Source organism: Acanthopagrus latus, chromosome 21 (assembly GCF_904848185.1).
Source record: "Acanthopagrus latus isolate v.2019 chromosome 21, fAcaLat1.1, whole genome shotgun sequence".
NCBI lineage: Eukaryota > Metazoa > Chordata > Actinopteri > Spariformes > Sparidae > Acanthopagrus > Acanthopagrus latus.
The window spans coordinates 25717160-25738037 of record NC_051059.1 but is presented as its reverse complement, the minus strand read 5'-3'; the positions used below and the strand labels follow the sequence as shown (position 1 = coordinate 25738037).

At 41.0% G+C, this 20878-nt stretch overlaps 1 protein-coding gene across 6 annotated transcripts in view; it reads left to right on the top strand.

Moving 5' to 3' along the window:
* The first annotated feature begins 2705 nt into the window (after positions 1–2705).
* larp4b (La ribonucleoprotein 4B) overlaps positions 2706–20878 on the top strand; it is a 42231-nt gene continuing 24058 nt past the window's right edge. For 3 of the 6 annotated variants that reach the window (XM_037083593.1, XM_037083592.1, XM_037083588.1), the window contains exons 1-3: positions 2706–3316; positions 7860–7993; positions 19757–19910. In XM_037083593.1, coding sequence (XP_036939488.1) covers positions 7913–7993; positions 19757–19910 — 235 coding nt within the window. In that variant the 5' untranslated portion in view covers positions 2706–3316; positions 7860–7912. Of the gene's footprint in view, positions 3317–6439; positions 6629–7859; positions 7994–19756; positions 19911–20878 lie in introns of those variants that run through there. The other 3 variants (XM_037083590.1, XM_037083591.1, XM_037083589.1) reach the window with 2 other exon arrangements.

The window sequence follows — 20878 nt, the reverse complement described above, 5'->3', positions numbered from 1 at the left end:
CCCCCTGACGGCCGGAGGGTGACAGCAAGCGATGACAGCTCCTACCTTCTGACTGAAAGGTTATTTCTGCATCAAAATGACTTGATTTCACTCTTGGTGGTTATATATGACAGATTACAACCCACTCACTCTGTATTACTTTTTGAAATACCTTAAAAGGGACATTACAACTCATGAAAGACTGTATTTTACCTGCCAAAAAGTGATTATAGCTCCTACCTTGTGACTGAAAGGTTGTTTCTCACATAAAGTACATCAAAATAAAAATAAATTAAAAAAGTGATCATAGAGTTAAATCAAGTCTAACACATATTAGGAAGAAATTTATACTAGTAAGATCTGTTTATGGTGACTTGTTTTACATTAAATTTCAAAGACACTGTAATCAGAAATTCAAACCACTTAACTTTATAGTAAACAAATGTGGTTCTAATAGTTTTTGGATGGAAACGGAGCTCTGGCACAGAAGAAAACGATAAACACAAAAAACACTTGTTATTATACATTAAACATGGGTTTGGTTTTTTTTCTGCCGTTATACCCAGATGTTCTGGAAACAAGTCAAAGAATGGTGAAGTAACAAACTCACAACAATGGTTGTTTAAATCATAATAGTAATATTTATGGCCTAATTAATGAATCTAATGGTGCAATGTTTTGATGATCTAATCCTATTTATTTTTGTAATGATAATTTAGTTTTAACCTGTATCTATCACATGCTACTGTCTCTGTGTTGATGTTTTATGTGTTATTTTACATGTTCAGAGTTTCTGTTCACTCTGAAAAATATTTGAATCTATAATTAATTGCTGCCAGACAGTTTGTCAATCAGTATTTTTGTAAATTGAAACGAAATAAAAATCATCATGATCATTTGTGAACAAAAGTATTTTTTTAAAAATATATAACCCTCCATTTACACTTAAAATATTAGAGGAACTCTAGTTAAATCAGTTATTTTGGGTTATTATGAAAGACGCCTTCCAACCCGGAAACGACTCCCCTCCATATTTGTTGTGATCCGTGGTGCTCAAGAATCAGCCAATCAACGGTCGACTATGAGTATAGGCCCCACCCACTCCCGCCGATCACGAGTGGGTCCGCGTGCGCCCACTTGACTCAGTCTCGGCCAATCAGGACGGCCCGCTGTGAGAGCGAGGGGGGAGGAGGGGCGGGGCCTCGAGCCGTGTGTGACAGCTCCGGGTTGAGTGCTGCACCAGAGAGAGGGCGAACACGAAGAGGTCTCACTCTCCTGCAGCCTCACTGCTCCTGCGACCCGCCCACTTGTTAAACTGACTCCCCGCATATTCTGGATTCAATTTAAATCTAAAACAACGCTGGATGGTAACAAATAAACAATACAAACAAGATAAAACAACCTGCTTTGTCAGCACTCTGAAACTAATGGCAAAATGACTTTTATTAAATAGAAAATGGTAAAAATCATAAAATGAAAGTTCCTATTTCCAATATATGAAAAAATAAAACTTACTTTACATGAGTGTTTACATATAATGCTATTTTATACTGTATTTTGTATTTCAAAAACAGATATTAGCTACATTAATGTGACAGCTGTGGTTACCATCTAGTCTTAAAATACAATACAATACAACAATACAATATACGAAGTTGTTTAAAGACACGGGATGCAAATGTTTGCAGGCCAGTAAACAAAAAAGAGACAAAAAGCTTGTGACAAGTTATCATGAGTCTTAGATGTGCTTTCAATCCATATGTTTACAGATTAGAGGAGAAAAACAGCACACATCTTATCTGGACATCCTACAGAGAATATAGATTATATACCAACATTGCAATGAGAAAGTTACATAGTGCACCTTAAATGGTTTACACTGCTCAACAGTATAAACTGTAGTCTGCTCCAACATGACAATGTTGTCTATGCATCAGCAGTATCACATAATATCAATATAAACACCTTCTGACAGGAGCCATTCTTCTGCGTAATTAGTACTTTAACTTGCAGGACTTTAACTTGTAACTGAGAGTTTCTACATCATTGCATTACTACCTTAAAATAAAGTGGAACTTCACTGTGTTTGCACATCAAGTCCAGTTTATTTGTCAGAATCTGTGCTGTTGTGTAATCCATATCAGTCCTGATGTGTTATTATGGTTAACTAAGTTTACATTTGAGACAATATAATTTATGACAGTGAGCCTGTTACAAACCGGTGTGGAGTTGTTGTTGTTGTTTTTTTTTTAATATGGGCAGTTATTAATCTGGGGTGCATTAGATACATTATGGGGAGTGTAACAGCAGGATATCTCAGCCTCTGTTGTTTTGGTTATCATAATTATTAAAAGCAAACACTGTGGAGGTGCAATGTTAAATCGCTGAAGTTTCCCTCTGAGTAAAGGACCACTGTCCCTGTGGGGCCATGAAAAGAGATTTAGTACAAAAATAAATTGGCAGAAAAACCTAGAAAAATAAAAGCTTTATCAAAAAAAAAAAAAAAAAAAAATTGCACATGACAAATTTGGTAAATAAATAATTTAAAACATTGGTCGCATTTTTAATTACAATCCTTATTTTGCTAGCGTCACTGTATTAAAACACTGTCGTTGTGTTTCCAACAGTGGAGTGATTGTATGAAGGCTCCATAAAGGGCACTTTTTTTGCAGACAGGAGTGGGAGACTGGCCACTTTGGAGTTCTCCATCAACGGCGCCATAGACGATCTTTGTGCTGCACACGAAAGGGAAAGGAAACGGCGACTTCTCCATTCCAAACCCCCCCTTCTCTCTCATCTTTAGCCGTAACGAGTGTTTGATCGATCGGAAGCTTTTGAGACGAGTAACGTTTATTCCTCGGTTTTCAGGGTTTCGTGGTTGTTTTTCTGACTTCCCCTCCCCGCGGAAGCCTGCTGTTGACCGTGAGGAATTTGCTTCGCGTGAAATTCCAGGCGCCAGATTTATCGAGCCCGACTGCACAAAGTTGATTGGCAAGCTAGCTAGCTAGCCACCTAGCTAACTCTTAGCTAGCTTACTTGCTAACTAGCTTGCAGTGCTGGTCGGGGGAGCCCGTTTTTTTGCGGACAGTTTTGGGGGCGTCGTTTTTTGTCACTGCCCTGCAACTGCTCGTGGCTGTTTCCTCTGAAATCTGAAGACTATTTGCGGTGAGGTTCATATCGGTAAGCCGGTTGTTCCTAGCTAGCGTGCTCGATATAGCCTGCTAGCTAATACCCTGCGTATTTAGCCTGGAAGCCAATTCAAGGCCTCAGTCCAGCACCACCATCAGCTGCCACTACCACCAGAGTATTTGCATTGCCGTGCAGTGAGAGTTGACAGGTGAGTAAAGAAACTGTATTTAAAGTTGGTGTACACTGGGTCAACGAACACACGCTGTCACATCGCAGCCCTGTACAGTCCGGTGGAGTTAGCTCGCTTGCTAACTAAATATTAGCCTGATTCAAAACGATGGGAGGAGGAGGAGGATGAGGGGGGGTTGGGGAATCCGCGAAATCACGCCGGAGGTCGCCATCTTTCATTGGATGCTGCTGCAAGCTAGCTAACTAGGCTGTTACTTTCTCAGCCCCCCCTAGTCAACTTTAAAACACACCGTTGCGGCCTGTTAACGGCTGTAACGCCTCCATGTTCGTTCACTGTATCACCCACATCCAGGCTGCACTCTCAGTCAGTGTGCGTGTTTGTGTGGTGGGGAAGGAGTGTCGCTGTGTGCATGGCCCCTTGGCATGGGCATGGCATGTGAGCTGCAGTCCTTCTCGGCTGTGTCAGCTACTAAATACGCCTGCATTGCGTCTGTAGTAGAAGTTGCGGGTGTTTTCGCCTGGTGAAGTTGAGCCAAACGCACGCATGTGGAGCGTGCGGGAGCGCGTCCGGATGGAGATAAACACCGGTTCAACATCCCCCACAGGGGACATGTAAGATGCCTGGTGACCATCCTCCACCAGCAGGTACCCAACCCGGCTATAAATACACTCCCTGGCCCCCCTGTTGCATTTTTTTCGAACCTCGGCGCTTATTTTTGGGACAACAAGAGTGTCATTTGGGTTATAAATCTCCTCTGGTGATTATGCAGGGTGGAAACAAGGGAGGAGGAGGAGGATGATGGAGGAAGAGGAGGATCGAGCAGAGCTGTGTTTTGGTTCAGGCCTTGTCTAGACGATCTGAAGTGACTCACTGCATCTGTAGAGGAGATGACATGTGCTGTAACCGGGGTCACTCTATTCTTCTGGATGCATCGGGGGTCAAACTAACACTGCAGATGCTGTCAGGAGTCTCGTGATCGACCTCTGGCCTGTGTTGCACAAATGCCAGGACTTGGTCGCTCACCGAAGCAGGATAGATGCTGTGTGTGTCAAAGGAATCCACTCTGAACGGTTTGAAATTACAATGTGAGACTAAAGGTGGATGACAAGACCTCAGATTAATGTCGTAGTAGGTCAAAAGTAAAGAGAAACGCCAATCAAATATGATTTAACCTCTTTCCACACCGTTGGCAGTGTCAGGGATGTCGTGAGAAAGGATATGATATTAAAAATGTGTGTTTTTATCACTTTAAAGAGGAGTAAACATTAGTTATAGGCCCACATGTGTAGCTTGATAATTAATGTTATGTGTAGAAAAACCCCAAAGTGTGTTTGTGTCAGTGAACCACAGTGCAGCTCTCAGCAACATAAACGCATTGTGGCGACGACCACAGAGCAGAAGGACGATAACAACAGAGCCAGCTGAGCTCGTGTTACCGTATTAAGTAGCAAAAAGTGCAGCGTGAAAAACAGTGACCCACGTCTACCCTCGTTCTCCTCCGGGTGATTAATCCGAGGCTCAGTGTTCACACAGTTTCTCCAGACTGTCGCTTAATTAGAGCACAAACCATACTTTGGTTTTTGGGCCGATGTTAAGAACTTTATATTCTAAAATGACGTAAGTGTTCATGGGGAATTCACTCATCATAAACTACCTAAAATATCATAATCTGCATCATCACCTCATGGAAAAAGTTTTCATGTTAGCACACAATGGACAATAATACAAATAATATCAGCAACTAATGTATAAGTGAACCCATGATACTTAAAACTCAAACATTGCTCCGGTGTGCTGGAAGAAACAAAAGATGGCAAAACTTCACGTTCCAAGTTTGAACGATCCGTCCCTGAGCTTGAGTTCTGAACCGTGTCCTGCTTTTTATGTTGCTGGGCCTCGATGACAAAGTGGTCTGAAGTAGAATTATTAATGCAAACATAGTCCACATCAGCGTCATGCCTGTCAAAACGTTAATCCACTGGGTCGTCACTTCCTCGTGTCGGGGGAGCAGATGAAGACGTTTGTGTCGGTTCTTGCAGACAACGGCAGAGAAATTTACGGTAATTTATTTTACCTTCCATGTGTGTTTGGTACTGACAGCTGGAACTGGATGTAACTTAAGTTTTGTGAGTTTAACTATCTCCGATTTAATATGCTAAAACACTTTTGATGGCGATGATGGTTTTGCGGATCCACGTCGTATCAGGACGTGACACCGATCGTTGTGATCAAACCGGATACTTCCCTCCTCTGTGTTGTCGGCAGAAGTCGAAGTCATGGATCTTAAAACCGTCGGTGTGTTTAATTCAGAGGATAAACAGATGAAAAAGGTTTCTGTGACTCATCCAGGAGGATATAATCCCTGGTGAAGTTAAAGTTTACACAGCTTATGTCTGACAGGAGCTATGCGTAGTTTCCTAAAGCACAGCGGGATATAAACAGCCGAGTTTAGATCTGTAGGAGGGTTTTATTTATTTATTTATTTTTTTGACAAGAGACTCTTTTGAAAGATGCACAGAGATAGATTTATATATTTGCTGGAAAAACAAAACAAAACACAGAAGTTAGTTGCAGTTGGCCAACAGGTTTCACATCCAGCGGTCAGAAAAGTGTATCACACAACAGCTGTTTAGTTACCGGACTGTCATTGATGGAGAGTTGAGTGTTTAGCCCCATTCATCGGCGTGCATGACACACACACACACACACACACACACACACACGTCGTGTATGGGAATCAGTATGTGGATCAAAGGTCGCCAGCTTTACAGCCATGCCATTCTTTTTCTGCTTTGTATGCAAACACAGCGAGGGCCCGTGTCAGAGACAGGCACCCGATTGTTGGGTTGGATTATCACCGCTTTACAAACGGCCGCGACTGGACAGAAGAGGAAGGTGTTTCCAGGGATGTTTGGTGCTCGGTGGGGTCGTCTGTTTCTCTGTAAATATGGCATGTTGAGGACAGATGGAGTAAAAGGGATTAAACCAATAAGACGACTGGTGCTGAAACTGACGTAGAGATGAATTAATGATGTTGATCCACACGACACCACCGATGGAGAACACAGAAGTGCAGACAGACGTCGTTATTGAGGGTTTACTACACTTTACTGACTGTGGAGGTTGATGGTCGAGCCGCAATAATAGTCGATTACATGATTGAAAGAAAATAAGTTGCAGACTATTTTGAAAATCTGTTAATTGTTTTGGTTATTTTTCTAAGAAAGACATCGATTATTTGCTGGTTCCAGTTTCTTAAAGGAAAAGTTCTCCGCCAAACTGAAGAGTCAGTCATCGCCTCCTCTCCTTCTCCTGATGATATAAAGTCAGGTGAAACACAAAACATTTCTGGACTACGAGACTTTTATTGTTTTTGCATCTTAAAAACAAGTTTCCATCTACTGCAGTTGTTATGGAGAATGCTGTGGAGTTACAGAAATGTTTTGTGGACATAAAACTGAGTGTGTTTTGGGTATTTTGAATTTCTCTCTTCTCGTTTTTTATTTCCACCTCGTGTTACCTGAGGCGTGTCTGAGCTCAGCTGGTTTAAGAGAAACTAATTTACTGTCAACCAGTGAACACTTTCCTCTGGCAACAGGAATTGCAGCATACTTTCCAACATGTTGACAATGATTCCAGGTGACAGTGTCATTAAACGAAGATAAACTAAATGCAGTGTAGATGGTAAAGGCTGTGTGTTATCCTTCTTTCTTGTCACTGGTTTTCAAATCTGTTAAATGTACAGATCTGTCTGCAGTAGCTGTCATACTGTCAGATATTGTCCCTTCTCGCCTCCCATAGCTCGAGAGTTGATTGAGTTCATCTTGTCACCACAGTGGTTTGAACGTCGTCCTGCTTTAGAACACTACGTCTTTGTTTTGGCAAGAGCTGCTTAACTGCAGCGTAATCTTAACGTTAAACATAAATTTACCCTTTTGAACCAAAATGTATTCGTCACTTCTGTTGGGGTCTTAAAAATTATCACCTGCCGAAGGGTTGGTTGAAATTGTGGATAAATCTGAGTCGAGGTCGTCAAGGCAGCCGACTTTTAGAGAAGAAACAAGGCTTTTCAACATGAAGGCAAATTAACAAAAACAAATCTCTTACGCTGGAGTAGCAAAAGTCAAGTAGTAACTAACCGGTGTAGTCGTGTGGTTGTTATGTCTTTTCTTTACAAACCCAAAGGTCTTGTGATGTAACCTTTCTCTCATCTTAACGAGGACCACAATGGAAATAAAACCGGCAGCTTTATTGTGTTTTAATCCTCGACAGTTAAAATTTTACATCTCTGGAGTGGGTGTTTGCAGCCCTGTTTTTGTCGAATTCATCCATCTTTCTGTTCAAACTGTATGAAAACAAGTCGCACTTGTATGAAGAAGCACAATATTCTGTGTAATTAGTTCTGCGAGGAGGCAGAGACAGCCTTTCGTAGAGTCACTATCGGACGTTAACCCCTGACCTTCTTCGTCTTACACGTGTATCAACTGATATTCTGCCACAGTCCTGTGACAAACATCCATCCGTGAGTCTTAACTTGTTTGTCCCTTCTGCCCCCCTGTAGCTTACTTGGTGACACAGAGACTTCTCCCTGAGGAGCCAAGAAGCAGACGGCTCATGACTTCTGACCAGGACACGAAAGTTGTAGCTGAACCACAGGTGCAGCAAGTGCAAGAGGCAAAAGAGAACTCTCATTTGGTGAGTTTTTACAGACATGTCATTAACGTTTTGTCTGGCTTTTGAACCGTTTTCCTCACAACATGTGTTTTTTTTCATTCTCCAGTGGTCATGAAAATCTCCCAAAAAGTTCTCAAGTTGTGGATAAATGATTGAAGGAACAAAAATATACCTTTTTGTTAATTAAACTTTTTTTCCTTTTTCCCCTGAAAGTGACAGATGAGGTTGTCACACATGAGAATAATATAATAATTGATTGATGGTCAGTGTTTAATAAACTCCTGTAGTATTGGAGCATTTTCCACTGTGAAGGGGCATTATGGGTAAAATCCTTTTATCATGGTATATGTAATTTAATAGTGGCACTACATATATATTGTCATGCAACCCAATTTCTTTCAAAAAAATGTAAACAAACCGGGATGTGTGTCTTTGGCTGATGCAGTAAATTAAATTTGGGTTGCAGCTAAAGTTTATTAGGATCTTTTGATTAAGTTTTTTGCTGTTTCTTAACTGAAAAATGATGAAAATAATGAAGCAGTTATTGAAATAGTAGATAATTGGACTTATTTTCAAAATGAAATGCCTGAGAAATCAAGATTAACTCAAAAACTGCGTAAAAATTCAGTATAACCATAACTGTACAATGATTGGTAACATTACTCACAATGTTGGTGTTCACCTAAAGACGTTAAATGTAAACTTAAGACAATAGAAATATTACAGTGTTTCACAAATGTGCATTTTCTCACCTTACATCAGCAACAAAGTTGTAGCTTGTAGTTAATTTGTCTTACTTGACATTACACACCCTGTGATCATTATATGTGATGTTGATGCTGAAACACTATTGTGCAGCCTTACAACACGTTCTGGGGAATTAACCTTCATTGATGTTGTCACATAATTCCCAAGTCATCAACATTTTGATTTGTGTAACCAGACAAACAGCGGAGTGCAGCGTGAGGTGCCTGTTGTTGAACCTCTCACTCGGTTAGTCATTGCGTGTTTTTATTGCAGTCATTTGCTGGTGATTGAGGATAATGTGGCCTCAGATTGATGAATGACCTTCTGATTATAGGTGGCGGTCGACACTCTTATCAAGACTGAATTAGAGTTAAACACTGAAGTGGACTTTGAATTTAGACTAAACACATGCGGCTGGAGATCGTTTATGTCTGTTTGTTTGTCTGGCGGCTCTGCAGACACGCGAGCTGTGTGGCTTCAGATGTTTAGTGTCAATATTGTCGAGCAGAAGTTTACATACAATTTTCTAGCAAATTGTGCAGCAGGAGTTTTAACAGCTCTTTAAAGTGAGTTTGACTCATACCAGCTTTATTATGTCAATACAAGCTGTCAACTTGTATTAGTTTGTTTGTCTTGTTGATGTCGTCATGCCAAACTTTCTCCTGTCTGAGATAAAGAAATGCGTCACTTTATTGTATTGTGATCCTCCTAGAATTTACATTCTTATCTCAGGACTGAAAGTATTTACATGTATTATTTTCAGATTTTCCAGTTCTGGTTTTATTTATGTTTTCCATTCAGGATCTGTATCATTTAGCTGGTGAACCCAACATGAAGTGGTGTCACATTTCCATATAGGGATCAATGAAGGACAACTTAAAGTGGCAATAGAATAGTTATTTTCTTCAATGTATTATAATAAAATGAAGAGTTCATAGCAGAATGTAATGGCTATAGAGCAACGACACCACTGGGGTTTAGATTGATTCCTTATAAACCACACTTTCACTGTGCAGTTGTTTTTGCCACTGGGCACAAAATCTCCCTGGAAAATGAGGCTGACTGACACCATTTCTGTCTGCTTTCATGTCTCCATTATAGACTACGTGAATGAATAAACGCTCATTTTGTCCTGTGTTGTTGGTATTTGTGACTCTGAGGGCAAAAAAAAAAAAGAGAAACGATCAGGTTGTCTTTGCGTCAGCGGTGCCAACAATAACACCACTTGGAGAAACTAGAGGGTTGGAAGTTGAACATTTTTGTTGTTTATCAGCCGTGGTGGCTGAGTGCCAACCATCTAGATTTTCAGAAAACATCCTCGGAGTCGTCATCAGTTCACTTCCAGACTGGCTGATGGATCACATCACCCCCTGCACCCTTTTGACTGGCGTCGATTTCCCACACAGATTAAGAATAATAGAGAAGTTCCTCACAAAGAAGCACGAGGCAGAAAACGAACCAACTCTTGTAACTAAATAACCGTGACCTGTTTTTATTTCACTCTTTTCATAAGTCTGTAGTGGCACTATTGATCACAGGTGTGACATTTTCTTTCTCGTTGGAGCGTGAATGCCAGAACTGAAAATGGAGATGTACATCTTGGGTTCAGCAGATCTGCAGTCGAGATCTTAATTCTGATGCCTTCACTGGATGTGACGACACCATCATAACAAACCATCTGCTGGAGCTCAAACTGAGGAGAAACACAATGGTTATTTACTATAATCACAATTATATTTAGTTGTTTTAAGATGGTTTAGCAGCTCCTTTTGTCTTGTTTTGTTTGTCCTGGTGCTGACAGACGTTGAATCGCGGCTCTTCAGACGTTCTTCAAAGCGGTTCTATTTTTAGGACACAACTAATAATACATTTATTGTCAATTACTGTGGCATTTTCTTCTTAAATTGTTTAATCTATAAAATGTTAAGAGGGAAAACTGTGCATCACATTTTTCCAGAGACTGAATCGACTTCTTGAAATTGCTTTTGTCCAATCAGCAGTCCAAAATATTCACTCTGCAGTGAGATACAAATGAAATTCCAAATGCGGCAAATCCTTGTGAAGCTTGAACCAACAAATATAGATTACTGACTGCCCTTAAGTCATCAAAAACAATCCATTGATCTATTAAGGATTCAGTTACACATATTAAATTTGTGAAGGATTCCTGAATTGTTTCACAACAGCTGCCACTTTAAGAAAAGTTTACAACACACAACGCCGTTTCCTCCTGCTGTCGAGACCTAGACGTAGAATTACCTCCAAACGGATCAGAGCCATAACACGTCGTCTACACCTCCATTAGTGTGTTTCCCTCCTAATACAGGGTTAGCCGCCAAGCGTAATTGTAGGTTGTCTGTGAAACTGATGTGCATGTGTGTGGAAAGCGGAGAGTGTTGTTACGTTTTTGGCTTTATTGAGGTTGATGGTAATAGATTTTAAATGTTGGATAACTAAAAACTATTAACCAGACAAAACTCTAGTAAATGTGCCATTTGTCAGCAAACACCAAGCAACAGAATATCTGTAGCAGGTTCATAAAGATGGAAGACGCTTGAGGTATAACTGCAGGCTGCAAGACAAAGGTTTACATTACAGATGGAGATGACTTTAGGTTTTCAGTGGTCTTAATAGTTTGTCTGCCTGTACTGTTATTTATATATTATGACAATTGATTTTGACGATTGATTTGTTTCTGTGACTGTAAACTGAATATATTTGTGTTGTGGACAAAACAAGACATTTGAAAACGTCAAATTGGGATGTTGGAAACACTGATCGACATTTTTTTCCCAATTTTCTGACATTTTAAAGACCAAACAACCGGTGGGAAAGTAATCGACAGATTTACCGGCAATGAAAACAGTCATTAGTTGCAGTCTAGGTCTCTACATTCTTTCGCTTCCATTTAGTTTTCTGAATGCATATCATACCATATCACTGTAATTCAAATGTGATCAATGTTACCAATTTACAGTAAAAACCTAGTAACTGGCCTAGAAGTCTATGTGTGGGAAACACTTTTTTTAAAGTACAGTAATATATTTGTTGTTACACATCTCGTGTTCTAAGCTTCTTTACCGAATTGTGTCTTAAGTTGATTAAAGTCAGCAGCCATGAGCAGCTTATCGTTGTTGAATTGTTGTACTGGGTGTATACGGGCTGCCACGAGTGCTTTACGTGTCTGAAATGTTCTCATGGAGTCTTCTACACATGTCGTATCTGCCACATAAACCTCAGTGAAATGACTCCCATCTTCAGTAGTGACTGAGAATGAACCTGCAGCACAGAAAGCCTCTTTAATGTTGATCAGGCTTCAGTGTTTGTGACGGGCAAGTCTGGAATTTGTTAATCAGACAAAGTCAGTAGTTTGAGTTGTCATGAAGGAGAGGAAACATCTAGTTAAGTTGTGGAACTTTTATTTTGGACATTAATTATAGAAGCGTTGCATCAGGACCTCCGTTTCCTCTGAGCTAATAGTTTAGTGTTCTGCTTGTCATCATCCATCACGCAGACCAAACAATATCTCGATGCAGTCATCAGTCATGGCTGCACTTTGTCCTCATAGGTTGAGCTGATATAAACGGGTCAACATAAACGGGCTTTACTAGACAATTTTGCGAGTTTCTATTACTTCTTTTGGGGCCAGACAAAAACACAGTGTGAACAATATTTACTGGCTAAGACCTGTAGATTGAAACCTGCTCATTCACCGACAGGACTGAGCTTTATTCCTGTCGCCTGAGAAAGTTAAACAGATTAAGAAGAATCAGAAAACTTGTGGCTGACTTGAGCTCGGGTCAAACACAGTACAGTTGTAAGCCCAGATGAAGAAATTGTGAGCGTGTTGGGCAGTCAGTGGTTTGACAGTTTTTATTATGCCTGTATGCATATTTTCTTCTTTGCGATTGCCTCACGCCTTTTGTGATCCTGAGGTTAAAAAAGATTCAAACAAAGAGACGGTGACAAAAAGATTTGGCGCGGTTTAATTTTTGGAGTAATGGACCATACAAGCGATTAGGAGCCTGTTTGATGTAAATTATAGCGATCATTGTCTTTGATTTGAGGCTCTTGTGTTCAGAGAGACTTTGTGGTCTTAAACAGGAACCAAGATTTGTCTTCGTTTAACTGATTCAGTTGTTGTCTGTGTCATCAGGCACAACCCGGAGTCACAACTTAGTTTATCTCCCAATAAACAGAAGTCATTTGCACTGGAAAATGTAGATTAGCACATGCGTGATCTGTTTATGCTGATTATTGATGGGAATCCGAATGGTACAGTTATCAGAAAATGACAGTTGACAAAGAATGAGAAGGACTGCAGATTACCAGCTGTTCAAGCTTTAGCAGACAACTGATCAGAAATCAGTTTTGTCAGTGTACATCCAAGACAAACATGAATAAATGTGCTGTTAGATTATATTAAAAGACAATTGTTATAGGTTAATAGACACAAACAGTTAGACAATTAGATTTTTATCAAATGTAACCCAGACGATTGGAGTCTGTGCCTCTCGCCCTGTCAGGAAACTTTTCTTGATCTCGATATTGTTTTAATGTGTGTTTGTTTACATGGAATTGTTATCAACATTTTAGCCAACATGATACCAGAATAACTATCAGGGTTTTCCCAACTTTTATGTGACTCGGGCGCAGGAACTAAGCAGTTTCCCACATTTTATTTATTGTTTTCGTTTTGTCGTTTTTATTTATTTAGTTATATTTATTGAGAATGTATTTTTTAAATTTATTCTTACCTTCCAATTCCAGTATGTGAATAGAAACAATTGAAAGTTCATTATCATTATACAAGTGATGTAAAATGGCTTTAAAATGACGATGATATAATTTATGACAGTTATTTGTGGGATAATATGAACATTACAGGCGTACGTACCTCCATGATAATAATGTGAACAGGAGCTGCCTGTCGCTAATGCAGCATGACTTTTTATGGCACCTTTAAGCCCACGGCCGACTCCATGGCAACGTTATATTTCCTTTGCATCACCCAAAGAATGGTGAGAACTGCTGTGACACAACTAAAAGAATATTAATCACAAAATCCATGAAAAGTATATATTTTTTTATTGGTACATTTCTTGGCAGTACTTAAGCAGGATGTCTCTCCGGGTTGGTTTCTGGTGTCCTGAAACACATCACATACAGATGCTTGCTGCATGCAAGCAACAATAAACTGAAATTGTTATTTTCAAAAAGAGTCGTACAACTTGTGTAGTCCCACTGACGGACTATGAAAAGACATTTCTGTGTACCCAAACCCATCCCGGGACGAAAATGTGGCACGACTAGCTTTGAAACTCAGCGACTGTGCCAAAGTCCTGTAAATACAGGAAGTAAAAATGAAGCAGAAACATCCTAGGGTTCAAAGCGTACTGCAGAGGAGGAAGCACTAAGGTGATTATGTCTGTGTGTTTTCTCACAGACCTCCCGGTGTAGGTAATCCTTCACGCTATACCCACTGACTCCTCAGTTCATTTGCACAGTCTGTGAGGCTTATGATTCTGCCAGGGTGCCACACAACCCTGCGGGGTTGATTGATGGAAGCACATGTGACACTTTTGCAAAGAGTGTCAAGGCTAAATGCGGTCACCACAGTGGGATATTACACCAGCCTCCAGCCAAATACTGGTAAATTCCGGCTGTGACAAGGAAACTCACCTCTCCCACCAGCCACTTCACCGACTGTCGTTAAGATTTCTGGTTCCTTCCTTAGACGAGATGAGGCTGGTTAGGCTGAAGGTGGGCGGTGAGTTGTAGTAGCTGTGTAAGGTAGATTAAAAACACCAGTTTATAATTCATCCCCTCCCTGAACAGTGACTGTGACGCTGGTGTCTGGGTGGCTGGTTTTCCTGGCTGGTGGCGTCACTCGGCTTCTGGTTTGGATTGAAAGTCAGTTTTACTTTTGCAGTAGTTGGCACCAACTCCACGGCCTGAGGAGGAAAATGTTCAGGTTCCAGATCACTCCCTGTTTGGGTCGCAGTTATAATTCTAGTGCAGGCTCCAGAATCTTAAATCATTCTTCCTCGGATCAGAGATCACGCTTCTGTGTTTTAAGAGGAAAATCTTTCTTGGACACACTTGAACTTTCTAGCATTGACAGTAATTGTGGTGAAAAAAGTGGTGAAGCGCTGCTGCTGCTACGTCAGGACAGTGGAAATGCAGGGAGGTGTTTTGAGAGAGTGAACCCATGTCTGTCACAAAGCAAGCACAGGGATGTGTCTCCATGTTGATGGCTTTCAATCAACCTCTTCAAATAGGAAAGAATGTGGGACTGAGGAAATGGGTAAGAAGTAAGCGGATGGCCTTCAGGCGGCGAAAAAGTTATTTTTCCCCAGAGTTCCAAAATTAGGAAATGGAAAGAGCCCGCTGTCTTTTTTCCACTGTCATTTACACACACTCAAGATTGGAAAGAAGATTGGCAGCGTAAAGGAAGTGGCAAACCTCCCCCCTCCGACTGAGTCCAGTGGGCTAATGCTTCAGGCTGTAGGTCTCATTACAAGCTGGGATTAGTGGTGGGAAAAGCGGTCAGAGAACCAAAATACTGCCTCCAGGGTTGAATACACACAGTTCAGGATGTCAAGGTTCCTGAGCAAAGTCTGAGAAATTGGAGGAAATCTTTTCCCCCACACACACTGTGTTAGTTTTAAAGTGATGAAATGAGCAAGAAGTCTGCAGTGAAGTCTCAGTTCAGTCCAAGTTGTCTTTGTAAATACACATTTTATTCGCTTCACGAGCTGCACTGCTGCTGTCAGTATGCTTCATGTCGAGACCTGAACCCACAAACAAATTGTCAGTAATTTTCTTGAATTGTAGATGGACGGCTGAGACTGCACACTTAATTCTGCTTGACTGTAGAAACTGATTAAAATGGCAGAATTATTCATTAGAATGTATTTATCTTGACATTAGTAAAACATTTAATTTAGCTGGAAGCACCGAATAAATCTTAAAGGTGCACTATGTAGTTACGGAAGAGAAATTTTAATCGGAAGACAAAACAAACTGTATAAACAAACTGACCTGAAAGGGAAACACAGTTTCATACTGTTTTAGTTTATATATGTATATTTTGTAGACTTTATAGCGTCAGTGGTCAGGGGACCTTATTTTCCTCTGAGTACAGCTTGTTTATTCAGTTGTAGAAAAGATACATATTTGTTTGTTTTACAAAATGTTGTCATGTGATTCAGAGTTTGAATTTCCTCTCCAAAACCACACAATGCCCCTTTAAGATAGAAATGGGAAAAATAAAAAAAAATTACATCTCTTTTCTCAGTTGTACTTAATTGAACCTAGGCCTGGAACTGACGATAACTTTCATTGTCGATAAATCTGTTTATTAGATAATTAATAGAACATAACCTATTTATAGTCTTGCCTGTAAAATCAAATCAGTTGTGGACAAAAGATGGAAAGAGAAGACGACTGGGACTGGGATCAGATCCTCATCTCACTTTGAGAATGTTACATTCACAAGCGGGCCATGATTTTAGTTGAAGAGCATTTGAAGCAGTAAGAATACTTTGTGTAACACTTGGCCATGTTTTCATCACTTTGTCCATGGATGAAAATGGGAAGCTTGCAAGCTTTGCAGGAAGATAATGTCCTCATAGTCATTCCTGCCTGCAAAGCTCAGATTGTTCCATTATTTCTCCGGGCATCCAGACTAATTTCTTGCACCAGCTTCTAGGTTCGTGTCTTGAAAAACAATTTAAACTGCTGGCACGCTTTTAGAGGAATGCTCTTATTTACTAAGTTTGTGAACAACAAATCACATTTGTCATCTACATGTGATTTGTTTGTTGATAACTTTGGATGTTGTGTCGTGTCTGGAATCTTACCAAAAAAAAGAGATACTGGCTTTGAATGCTAGCTCACATTCAGTGACACTGAATTGTTAATAGTTGACCACCTTGACCCACGTCTGTTGTTGCTGTAGTAGTCTAATAGCTCAGGATGAAGCATTTGCTCAGCACTCATCTGGCCCGCTGACCCCCTCAGCTCTGTAGCTGTCACACAGGGAAAATGAGCCTCAGGTCTGCAGACGGACAGATAAGTCCAAATTCAGCTGTTTTTGTTTTCTCCCCTGAAGGACTCTTGCATGGCTGCTGTCTCTGTCTTTCTGTCAGCCGCTTGCGAGCTCGCCTCCATCAGACAGGCAGAGCAATAAAACCTAGCCCTGCGCCGGCTGCCCTCCGATGACACCGACAATAACTCGTCTCCGTCCGAGGTTCATGATGAATCACATCCTCTCGTCTCCTCCCGAAATACACCCTCAATCAGGGAAGCAGCTAACCTTTTCCTCCTCTGTGAAGGAAGGGAACATTTTAAAAATCTGGAAAGGTCAAGCGTCCAGAACGTACACATCCGGTGATGTAAGCAACAGTTTCTATGGCAGCCGGCTTGGATGGCAGTGGGAGTTTTACATTAGTGCAGGGCTGGATTATAAGCAGTGGTGGGGGTGTGTGTGTCTGTCTGGCCAGACACATCCCGAATGATCTCGTAGTGCAGCGTTTGTGAAATACGACCCAGGGACAATGTCTCCTGCTGCTCATCTTCTATCAAGTCAGGTTTATATCTCTTTTTCTCCCTTTTTCCACAACTCTTTTCCTTGAATCTGTTTGTCTTTGTTTCTCCGACTGGTTCTAAATTTAACTCAGATAGTAGATTAGAAGGAGGTTTTCTCAGCCTCTGCTTTGCCTCAGCAACTCGTTAGCTGAATAATCTATTAAAACCAAGGCTCAAGAGGGCTGATTTAATTTGAGTGATGCCTCGGGGTTGATCTAGCACGTGGATCACTGGAGCAGGCTTCGTTTTGAGCTCAGGTGTGCGACTCCACACTCCCTCTACATCTCCAGTATTATGCCGGAGAATGACTCAGTGCAACGGCAACAAAACAAAAGCGGAGACGGCTGCTTAACAGGAGCAAGACAGCCAGTCAGCTTCTGCAACGTCAGCCAAGCCCACCGGGGCAGCGGAGCTTCTGGAGCCTCAGTGCTGTCATCAGATTTGTTGAATCAACCCAGCAGCTTGGATCGGAGGGGCCAGACAGAGCGTGGCAGCGGCTGTGATTTGACGGGGGACGACTCAGAGGTGTGGTGCTGGCGGTTTCACTTGAACGAGCCCTGGTTATGGCTTAAGACAGACAATGTTGGACGGGAGTCTTCCTCTGCCTGTCTGTGGAGATACTTAGACTCTGTTTATATGTGTTAATCATGGATTGGATGCAGTGGAGCCTTATACCGCCGCCGCCAGGAAGTGCCTGGCCCGCTCTGCCTCAGGACTTCAATGAAACACTGGCTCTGACCACGGCTCTGGGTTACAGTCTGTTAGCCTGTGAGACATGCATGCTGAACTGCTGCTTTGATCCTGTGAGTATGTCCAGCAGGAAGAAGAGGTTTATGGGCCTGGTCCCTGTCAGCTTGTACCAGTGTCTCTGTTTGAATCAGCTCCTGTCAGATGGCGCTGGTCTGAGGAGTCTTGTTGGCAGATCAGGCGGTCGTATGACATGATTGATGAGTGCCTCTTAAATGGTCTCTGTCAGAAAATTCATTTGAATTTCTGTTGACGCTATTTGTGTTTTAGAGCTGCTTCTTCATCTTCAGTTGTCTTGATTAATGGATTAGTTCTTTAGTCAAAAAATCCCAGAAAATTGTATAAAATCTTTATTTTCCAAAGCCAGAAACGACGTCTTCGCGTGTCTTAGTCCACATCCCAAATATAAGCAGTTTACTGTCATAGAGGAGGAAAGAAACCAGAAAATATTTTACATCTATGAGTCAGGAAGTGACCCCCAAAAAAACCCCCCAAAAAAAACAATTCCATAAAACAGTTCAAGATTATCAAAATGGTTGCATAATGTTGATTTATTGTCTGATCTGTTGGCATAAGTCAGTCAGTCCTTCCCTTCAGCCAACCTGGTTACACACTTCTGCTCCTCACTTCACTTGGAGTCAGTTTATTTGGTAATAAACATTAAAGTTATTAAAACACTGGGTGATAAACAGAGCCTTGTTTACTTGTGCAAAGATTCAGTTAAGGTGGAAAAGTCCTTCAGATGCCATTTCTTTCCTGTATTTGACAGAAAGCTTAGCAGAGAGGAAATTACTGTGGTGCCCAATTTACAGTTTCAGTTGTGTTTTGATTTTGCAATAATGGGTTTTTCCTGATGATGCAGTTTGTCTCAAAACAGTCATAAATGTATTTTTGCAAGTGAGGGGTTCCCAAACCATTTTCCACGTTGCCATTGAATAATAACATGTGGCTTCTGGACACTTTCTGGTTTCCTGCCACAAGGTCTAACAGGTTGTATTGTCACATAAGCAAATTTTAAGCACAGTGGTCTGAATGTATTCTATGTGTGAAGCACCTTGTGCAGATTTTTTTTTTTAGCTTGAATGGTGAAATGAGTCGATCCAGATGAGTCGATCATTTGGTCGATATTGACCTGTCATAGATTTATTGTTCTTGGTAAATATGTGAAAACATTATAATGCAGAAAAAGTTGTTTGGGATCGGTTGGGCCGGTACTGATATTGGGAAATTAGACATTTTTGGGTCATCTTTCAGAAAATATCTGTATTTTGGTCGATATCTCGATTTCACTAATTTACTCATATCAGCCAAGACTCGCGTATCGGTCTGGTTCTAGAAATTATTGACTGTGTATTCAGCTGCTGAGTAAACCCATATGCTTTATAAAACAACATTTAAACAGACTTCTGTATAACTTGTGGTATTCTCTAACAGTGTTTTAACTGTCATAGATCTTTCAGCAGCCCGATATCATGTCACACTAAAAATAAATAAAAGGCAAAAGTTTTAGAATTTCTGTCAGTGACAGTCTCATTAGTTGCCAGTTGTTTTGTTAATCTTTCATACTTTTATTTTGTATACAGTCAAAAAGTGACAATCATTTGCCATCCCAGCTTCCTAGATATTAGAATTTATTGTTTACTGACTCAACATGTTTTTTGTTGTTGTTGTTCTTAATAGTCTCTGTTCTGTTCGCAGGAATCCGCCAAGGTTTCAGACCTCAACCCCAATGCGAAAGCATGGGCCAACCACATGTTTAGCCTGGACCCCAGCGGGAGTGCTGACACCACAACTGCTGCCCTGCAGCCATGGAAGGAAGGCTGCGATAGTTCGGCCGACCCCGGCCCAGAAGGTCAGCCAGTGATTTAACGTGCAGAATACCCTCACCACTTTAATACTTGGCATCCGTTAGCATAAGCTGTAGTGACTTGTTACGCTTTCATTGTTTTGGTAGTGCAGTGGCCACTTAACTAGGGACTTAATGAAGGTGTCAGTTGTAGTTAACGTTCTGAAAGTAGCTGAAATATTGAACAACTGTTAGAGTTTAGACACGGTAACAATTGTGGTTTGTGCACCTGCCATACACAAACTTTCCTGACTCCTTCGAGATGTATTGGTGTGGGAGTAATGTGTAGTTGAGGCACTTTTGAGTGGCAGTAAGAATTTAAATTTGTTGTCTGTGATAAACACTGAAAGGAACTGAAGTGTCTGGTGGACATTGAAACATCAAACAGAATAGACATGTCATCTGAACTTGAAAGGAGCTGAATGCATCATATTTACTGCTTATCTGCCAGTATATAAGTCCGTACAGTATATCTGTAAGTATCCAATATTGTCCAACACGGTTTGCTCGTTGAAATATCCGTTAGCTTCTGATCACAAAACCCTTCTTGTACTTTGCAGCCTGCGTCTGTCCATTCTCGTCACTTTTCTCGTCACGGCGAGACGCCTCTTAAATCATTCATACTCAATTTAGTACGAGCTATGAATATTCCAACCACAGTCACCGTCCCCTCTACACAAATGACCGTAATCACTCACTTTAATGTACCCGGCCAAGTATAGCCAATGCGGAGGCAACACGGATATGGTGGCGAAACAGAAATTATTGATTAGTCTGTGTTTGACTCTTGATTGACGTCCTGACCTACTTCATCTCCTACATTTGTGAGGACATTTATGGAACATTCATCGCTGACGACTGGAGACTTAATATAGTCTAGACAATCACACGGTACACTTATTTATTTCCCAGGGTTATCACAAATTAACCATAAGGGAAGGAAGCTTGTGTTCCTCAGCAGTAACGGTCTGACC